The following is an 8,648-nucleotide window of genomic DNA, read 5'->3' as shown; positions in this document are numbered from 1 at the left end:
ATTACCTCCACATACCTTAACATCTTTTCTGGGAGATTCTGCTCCATGATCTTCCTAGGCACAGACGTGATGCAATAATCTTTTTCTGCTAAGATTAAAAAGTTTGGGTGATTCAGCACTGCGGGTATAATGTAAGTATAATGCTACACACCCTTATAATACCTTTTGTAAGAAGAAATGCCTTGGTCACGCCTCTATCTGAGAGAAAAATACAGAACAACGAGAGAATGCTGTTTTCAGCATTCGGCTTAACAAGCTGAATTGCATTAGAAATCATTGCATAGAAAGAAAGCTGTTGTATAAGCTTTGGTAGTAAGCCTGACTTTGGCAGAGTTACTGCTGAGATTTAAGTAAGCATTCTCATTCCTGCTTTCCATATAGAGTTAACATCAACAGCATCAGGTAGCTCAGCATTTCCTTCTCTCAGCAAGAAGCTAGTGCTCTGAGCTGGCTTTTTCTGTGAGATAAGTTAAAGGATCTCTTCCTTTTTTATTACTCTTTTATCCCAGAGGTAGGCTTCATTTCACCTGCAGCACATTCCCAGAGAAGAATGCTCCTTCCACATGTTCAAGTGCCATCCACTTGTTCATAACTGCCATCAGCACAAAGCACGAGACTGCAGCAGAGAGGGATGGTGGCAGAAGAGGAGATATTGCAGGCTGTAAAGAGGCAATGAAGAGCCCAAGATACTCCAGCTTTCAATACAGAATTGAATACCCAGGACACTGAGAGACACTTTTCCCTGATCTCCAAATAATGCACCTTCTTTTTAGACCTCAGCTGCATTTATTACTCAAGGCTATAAATAGGTACCTTTGCTCTGACCTTTATGTTCCTCTTTCTAAAACAGTACTTCACTTTCAATTTTTGGACAATATAGCATTGTACCAGTCTACTAGGGGAAAAATTGAAGATGTAGTCATTACAATAAAATGTTAGTTTATTTTTATTTTGAAAACGTGGTTCCTACTAAGGATACGTGTCATACCCTAACTGAGCATGCAGAATTTAATTTCAAAAAGGTTGTGAAGCAAGCAGAAGATCTCTTGCTAAAAAATTTGCTAAATTGTGGTGAATTAGCTTTATCAGATCCTTTAGGCCAGGATCTGATCAATTTTAAAGTAAATCAACCAAGTTCTAACCTAGAAGCCACACAATTCTGTACTGGTTACAGAAAGCAACTATTGTTTAAGAAAAAATGTTCATAAAATAACCATAGCCCACAGTGTCATAGACACTGAAATGAAGATAAACTAAAAAAGAGCCAAAGCAGTAAAGAAAAAGCTGTGTGCCAATCCTGCTATAATTACCCAGGAAAAAGCTTCAGTGAAACACTGTGCATTGAAAACACTTCTGTGTTTGTGAAGGGGAAGACCCTTCCGTATCAACTCTTCACTACTACACAGGAGAGACAAGCATCTTGAGCCCCCACTGTTCTGCTCCACAGGTCCTCCCTGATGCATGAGGCATGTTACTGTAAGGCAAACACAAATTCTGCTGGAGGGGTGGATTGAATGGGAAAACCGTGAGAGGAACATAGGGAGAAACCAGAATTGCAGAGTAAGTCAGGGTCACTTGTAAGTGCAAATGTTGCAGCATTTTTTCTCCAGGAAAAGAAGTCCGGTGTGTATCACTGGGTCACCAGAAATTGCTGGGATTTGCTCCAGAATGGGAGGAATATTTACGGTTCACTGCACTTTCAAATCATGCTAGATTTTTTATAGGCAATATAGATATCTAAAGACGTATTTTGATGGCCCCTCACTGCAAGAAAGACATTGAGGCCCTGGAATGTGTTCAAAGGAGGGCAACAAAGCTGGTGAGGGGTCTGGAACACAGACCATATGAGGAGAGGCTGAAGGAGCTGGGAATGTTCAGCCTGGAGAAGAGGAGGCTCAGGGGAGACCTCATTGCTCTCTATAACTTCCTGAAGGGAGGTTGTAGTGAGCTGGGGGTCGGCCTCTTCTCTTGTGTCATTAGTGATAGGACCAGGGGGAATGGTTTCAAGCTACGGCAGGGGAGATTCAGGCTGGACATGAGGAAGTATTACTTTTCAGAAAGGGTGGTCAGGCACTGGAATGGACTGCCCAGGGAGGTGGTGGAATCACTGAGCCTGGGGGTGTTCAAGGAAAGGCTGGATGTTGTGTTGAGGGACATGGTTTAGTGGGAGCTATTGGGAATAGGTGAACGGTTGGACTGGATGATCTTTTAGGTCTTTTCCAACCTTGGTGATTCTATGGTTCTATGATTCTATGATTTTTCAAAATGTGTTGTGCTCTTTTGTTTCATACCCTGGAAAGTCTAAAGGAGCACCTCAGATGTGAATTTTCTTGGCAAAAACACATTAAAAGAACTAAGAAAATAAATGACTTTATCTTCTACTTATCTGTAGCTGAAATACCGGGGCTGCTCCAAAAGTAATGCCTCCTATTTTATTCTGCAAGCCCACAGTGTCAGAGGTGGATGTTGGTTATATGGTAGTAGAGGCTGAACTTTCCCACCAGTATTCCATTACGTGTTGTTTCTGTGTAACAGATGGCAGCAAAGGGGCAGCCTGACACAATGGTGTCTGATATGGAAGTGTGTGTTAAGCAAAAGTGTGTCACTGAATTTCTCCATGAGGAAAAAATGCACCCGTTGTCATTCATTGATGCTTGCTGAACGTTTCTGGACACCAAACAGTGAACGTGAACACCGTGAGGCAGTGGGTGGCATGTTTCAGCAGTGATGACAGCAACATGAAAGACAAGCCACGTTCCAGACAGCCAAGCAGATTTTTGCAAGTGCAACATGCAGGCTCTCATTCACTGCTGGTGAAAATGGTGGTGACTACATAGAAGAATAGTGTTTTTTAGCTGAAAATTTGCTCTATCAAATAATTACTGTGCTCTTTGTCTATGTTGCAGTTTCCAGGGAAATAAATAGGAAGTATTAATTTCAGAGCCACCTAAATATATGCCCATATTATGTATGTTTTAAAATTATAAATAATTAAATAAAAGTTATAAAGTATATTATCTAAATATTATTTAAAAAAATTAAATAATTAGCTCTATTTATTCTATCCTGAAATTTAGACAACAAAATTCTTGAGCACATCCACCTGTGGAAAAGAACGCGTCATATCTTATGGGAGACAACTAGCAATCCTATTCTTCAGGAGTCAAGGCATAATGTACCAGGTAATGTGCCAGAAGACACAAAGATAGACACATTCTGATATCCTTCTCTTCCTGTAATAAAGACAAATTATTCTAAATTCATTTCTTTTTTGAAACTTTTTCTTCATCCATACAGTGGGGTACTGAAATGCTTTGGGGAAAGGAGTATTTTACATTTACGTACTATTTGCTTTAGTCTTGCTTTTGTACTCACCATTCATGTGATCTTGAGCTAATTTTTTCACATTTCCCTGTCTCAGTTTGTTTAGAAAACTAAGACTCTTCTTTTACATTAGTGTTAGTATAGACTTAGCTATTGATGCTTAAAATGCCTTCATGTTTCATACCTTAGGAAACTTAGATTCCCTCTAACATTTTCCTCTTCCAAGTCATAAGCATACCTGAATCTTAGTTACTTCTTCTCTGCTGTTCCCTCTCTCCTTCTGTAGAATCCCCTTCACCAAAAATAACAGGCTTAATATACAGTCCACTAAGTGCACCTGGCACTGAGATGTGAGAGAAAAAGGATGTCCTCCAGTGCAGCCATGGATGATTCATGCTTGAAGAACTCATGCTAAGAAGCCCATGCCTGTGGCTTTCCTCCCTTCCCTGTCATGCAATGCATGTACTGTTTTCTTTCCATCTGCCCTAGGGTGTGGGTTTTAAGCCTTGGGAAAGTGGGAATGTGAGCACTCAGATCAGATCTGAAGCCCTGGATGACCTTAAGGTCAAATGAGTTGCTTGTGTTAGGAAAACAGTGAGACTACTCCCTATGCTTTTCAAGTGTATAATGTACTCCTTTACAATTCTTGCCATCCTCTATGTTTTGTCAAAAATATTTTGTGGATCAAAGAAGTATGTTCACTTCTCATTACCTTCTACTTCTGTTTTAGCTGAATGAGCTTTCCAAGCCACTTCTACACATGCTGGAAACTTGTACAGACATACAAGAGACAGCCTGGTAATGCAGTGAATGCTGAGAGGTTAAATGGCAGACGTGTAAAACACTTCTGTAATTTGCAGAATACATGAGAGATGATGATACACCGTTCTTATACAAGAAGGGGAACAGAAAAATACCCTCACGATTCAACTGTTTGCAGTCTTACTGTGAGGATGACTCACCTGCATCCATTTTGATAGTACTAAACTATTTAACATTTAAAATATATATATATTCTCTGTGATCCAAGCAATTGGTGACTTTTATTCCTGCATGGTCATACTTAATTCTTCTCTATGTGTTTCACACATCAATAAGGTCACCTAAATATAGCAATATTAGCTTTTAATGGATATGATAAAAATTAGTTAAGTGAGATTAGTTTCACAGTACCAGAATCCTAAAGCTGGATGCTTATGAACAAGGTGTAACATAGCACTTTTTCAATCATAAGCTTTAGCAGCATCCAGTTCAGAGAATCAAGCAGCATGAATAAAGCAAAATGGGGTGCTCTCTGAAGCTGATGCTGTGGAGTGGGGCTTTATTGTTAGTTCAGACAGCATCTTGCTGTCTGTAAGGATCATAGTAACTGAGAAATGCTTGAGACATGTTCCTGTAATTATTATATAATGTTTTTATTTCTCAATGCCCACCCTGGCAGTGCAGTGAATTTCCTTTACACAAAATGCCTCATTAGACTTACACTGGGTGAAATTTTCAGACGTGCAAAGGCCTTTGGCAGATGAGGGATGAATGCATGTAAATCTGTAGTAATGCAGTATCCTGTGGCAAGGTACCTGCCAAAGGAGTAACACTATCATCTGAAAGGTTTTTGCTTCACTGCCTACCTCCTTTCTCAAATATTTCTGAGCAGACTCCAGCCAGATGCTTTTTGCACTCTGTTGCATGGCAAAAACTGCTTGTTTATTCTTACCTTCTGCTGTATACACACCATTGAAGAGTTAGTAATCAATACAGAAATCTTCAGAAATCTTTCCTTTTAACAAAGCAGAAGTGCTCTTTTTTTTTTTTTTTTTTTTTTAACCCTTTTAAAATTACCTGAGATTCAGGAATCTTACTGAATGCCTCTTGGAAATTCAAGCGAAATGTATCAGCCAGATGGAATCCACTGTGACAATGTTCTCCAGGCCTACAAACAACTCCAACAGAAACATGAGATCTGACTGTCCTTTACAGAGCTGTTGTGACTTTTCATTAATTATTTCCTTCTTTCCAAGTAGAGAAAAATATGTGCATAAAGTCTATTACTTCACTGGTATATGAAAGAATAATTCACTGTTGATGTTCACTAATAGGGTGCACTGTGTTCCATAATTTGACTCCTCTGATAGAGTCTATTAACGTGCCTGGTCTAAATGTCATGTTTACTATTTGGTAGCTCCTTAAAAATGCTCTGGAATTCCTATTACAAAATTATTTTAATTAATTAATACTACAATTTCTTCTCCTCTTTTTGCATTTCTCTTTTTGCTAGTTCAGTAGATTTATACTTCCAGACATTATGACTCATTCCAAGGCTACAGAAAAGCTATAGGAAAATATTTCTTTACTGCAGCCTCTCAACAGCTAGTGAAATGAACAATAAAGCTAGAATCTGCCACTTATGACAAAATTGGCATGTCAAATAACAACCTTTCAAAGTTCTTCACTGTAGAAAATGATCATGTTTCTGCAGTACGAAATTTTAACTTCCAACAGCAAACTCTCTTCTTTCAGCCAGACTGAGTGGATGGCAATAAATCTTGCAGATGGTGCAATTAGGAGAAAAAGTCTGCTATGAAAAGGACCAATGACAGCCTACATTCTAAATAAGAGATCACATTGGGCATCAAATTGAAGCCATGAATTTGTTCTTCTGACATGAACACAAAGCATTTGAAGCAATAATATTAGTAGGGATTAGAGCTGAGAATCATAGTCCTATGTATATGTGTACACAGTACTCAGAGTACTCACATACTGGTATTTGAGTTAAAGGCAGAAGTGTGCCCAACAGGAGGTGAGAAATCAAGGGTTTGGGCAGAAGTATCATTGTGGTTGATTGAGGAAGTTTCAAGGAAGAAAATCTGAAGTAGACCCAGGTTAGATGTAGGCTGACTGGTAGTTTGTAGGATCACCCTATAGGCCTTTGATGCTTTCAGAGGATGGTAGAATATCCAGTTGGGAGGGATCCACAAGGATCCTCGAATTCAACAGCTGGCTCCACACAGGACCACCCCAAATTCAAACTCTGTGTCTGAGCGCTGTTCAAACAGTCCTGGAACTCCATCAGCTTCCATCTGTGCCCACTGCCTGGGCAGCCTGCTCCATGCCCACCGCCCTCTGGTGCAGACCCTACCCTTAAGCCCCATTGCCCCTCCCCTGACATGGCTCCATGCCGTTCCCTCGGGCCCTGTCGCTGTCACAGAGAGCAGCTGTCTCTGTGAGGAGCTGCAGGCGCCATCAGCCCCCCCATCAGCTCCTCTGCTCTGCACTGAACGAACCCAGGGAGCTCAGCTGCACCTCTGAGACCTTGCCCTCCAGACCCTTCATTCTGCAAGTCCCATTTTAAAAGCCTGAAGTGTTGTTCTGATTGCCTAGTGAATCCTTTACACTTTGGTTTGAAAAACGGATAGAATCATATCTACAGAAGGACCTAGATAGTCTGGGTCGATGGGCCAAGATTAACTGCATGAGCTTCAGTAGGGCCAAGTGTCGGGTCCTGCATTTTGGTCACAACAACCCTACAGGCTTGGGGAAGAGTGACTGGAAAGCTGCCTGATGGATAGGGACCTTGGTGTACTGACGGACGGTCGGCAGCACGTGAGCCAGCAGTGTGCCCAGCTGGTCGTGCGCAAACTGGGCTAAGTTGGCCCTCGGCGGCCGCCGTCGCCGTCAGCTGAGCGGCGTCACGTGGCGGCGGGCGCTTTGCGGAGCGGCGCTCACCGGCGTTTTTCTAGCGGTCAGCAGCGCTGTCGGCTTGCCGGGGGTAAGTGGGCGCTGCCCGGGCTGTGCCGCTCACCGGGGTGCGTGTGCGGGGCTCCCGGGTGAGGGTTGCTGGGACACGGATTCTTTTGTGGCGCTGTGAGCGCCCCGGTCAGTTCGGCGGGCGGCAGCCCCTTCTTGCTCTTCCCCACGGCCTCCCAGCCGAACCGAGTCTGCTCGTGGCAGCCCCGTCCTTTTGGTGGCACGAGGAGCGGCTCTGGCTGGGCCTCGTGGTGCTGAAACACCTCTGGTGGTCGCTGAGGGGACGCAGTGAACGTTACCGTCTTTGTAGGTGTCTGATCACAGAGGTAGTTTCAGAGGGGAATCGATTTCATTGCTTATTTTATTTTATTTCATTCTTGTTAGCGTCATATTTTCTTTTCTCAGTGATGTGAAGGCGCTGTGCCTGTTAAGGGTGGGGCAGGAGGTGCCAGTTTGCTCTTAATAACTTCTGTAATGGGAAATGAAAATGCCCACAAACAGGGTGGATGGGAGGCCTGGTCCGGTTTGGGCTGTAACAGATTCCTGCTCCAGCCGGGCCCAGAGCCTCTGCAAGCATGCTTCTTGTTTTGGCATCACAGTCAGCTGGAGATTAAATCATACAGGAAGGAGAAAGCAGAAGTGGTGAAGGTCACTATCTTAGCCTATGTAAGGTGGTTCTTACTTTATATAGGGTTTGTTTTTTTCTGCTTATTTTCTGTTTATTTGTTTGTATGCTTTTTTATTTAACTAGTCTAATAATTGCAAGCAGCTGAACTAGATAGGTCCTAAAGTACAGTGGGGAGGCTGGTGTGTGTGTGTGTGCATGGGATTGTCAGCCTTATCATCAGTCCTGATTTGTAGGTGGCTTGTGTTGTATGTAGGGCTACTTGAGCTGTGTAGAAAAGATGGTTTCATTTGGTTGTTTGAGAATTAACAAGGCCGGAAGTAATTTAATAATGATTGTATCCTAACACCCTTGGTTGTGGTTAGAGTTCAGTGTATGGCATGTATTGTTTGCTTCAGGGAAGGCGTCATGGTAGGCGCTTTGGTTTCTTAGAAAATACTGAATATGATTTTAGGAAATGGGGCACTTGAAAACAGATATTGTTTTGTTACTTTATTTTTTTACCTGAAAGCATTGGACAGATACTTATTTCTAGGTGTAACTTATTTCTAGGTGTGTTCTAAATATCAGTTAAGATGGATATCCGAGGTGCTGTAGATGCTGCTGTCCCAACAAATATCATTGCTGCCAAAGCTGCGGAAGTTCGGGCAAACAAAGTAAACTGGCAGTCCTACCTCCAGTAAGTAAAGTTTTTTCACAAATCATTGATTGATTTATTACTTATGTGTTAGACTTTGGCTGATCTTGGCTGAACATGAGCCAATAGTGTGCCCAGCTGGCCAAGAGGGCCAACGCATCCTGGTCTGCATTAGAAATGGTGTGGCCAGCAGGAGCAGGGAGGTGATCACCCCCCTCTACCCAGCACTGGTGAGGCCGTACCTTGAGTACTGTGTTCAGTTTTGGGCCCCTCACTACAGGAAAGACATTGAGGCCCTGGAGTGTGTCCGGAGAA

General features: G+C 42.4%; 1 protein-coding gene across 4 annotated transcripts in view; it reads left to right on the top strand.

Moving 5' to 3' along the window:
• The first annotated feature begins 7,009 nt into the window (after positions 1 to 7,009).
• Positions 7,010 to 8,648, top strand: part of ATP6V1H (ATPase H+ transporting V1 subunit H) — a 39,587-nt gene continuing 37,948 nt past the window's right edge. For 2 of the 4 annotated variants that reach the window (XM_042870139.1, XM_042870137.1), the window contains exons 1-2: positions 7,010 to 7,093; positions 8,249 to 8,375. In XM_042870139.1, coding sequence (XP_042726073.1) covers positions 8,272 to 8,375 — 104 coding nt within the window. In that variant the 5' untranslated portion in view covers positions 7,010 to 7,093; positions 8,249 to 8,271. Of the gene's footprint in view, positions 7,094 to 7,123; positions 7,378 to 8,248; positions 8,376 to 8,648 lie in introns of those variants that run through there. The other 2 variants (XM_042870138.1, XM_042870140.1) reach the window with 2 other exon arrangements.

This window comes from Lagopus leucura, unplaced genomic scaffold (genome assembly GCF_019238085.1).
Source record: "Lagopus leucura isolate 7727_CA_CO unplaced genomic scaffold, USGS_WTPT01 Super-Scaffold_100002, whole genome shotgun sequence".
Classification (NCBI taxonomy): domain Eukaryota; kingdom Metazoa; phylum Chordata; class Aves; order Galliformes; family Phasianidae; genus Lagopus; species Lagopus leucura.
Note: the sequence above shows the minus strand (reverse complement) of the source record. Positions and strands in the feature narration are given on the sequence as shown.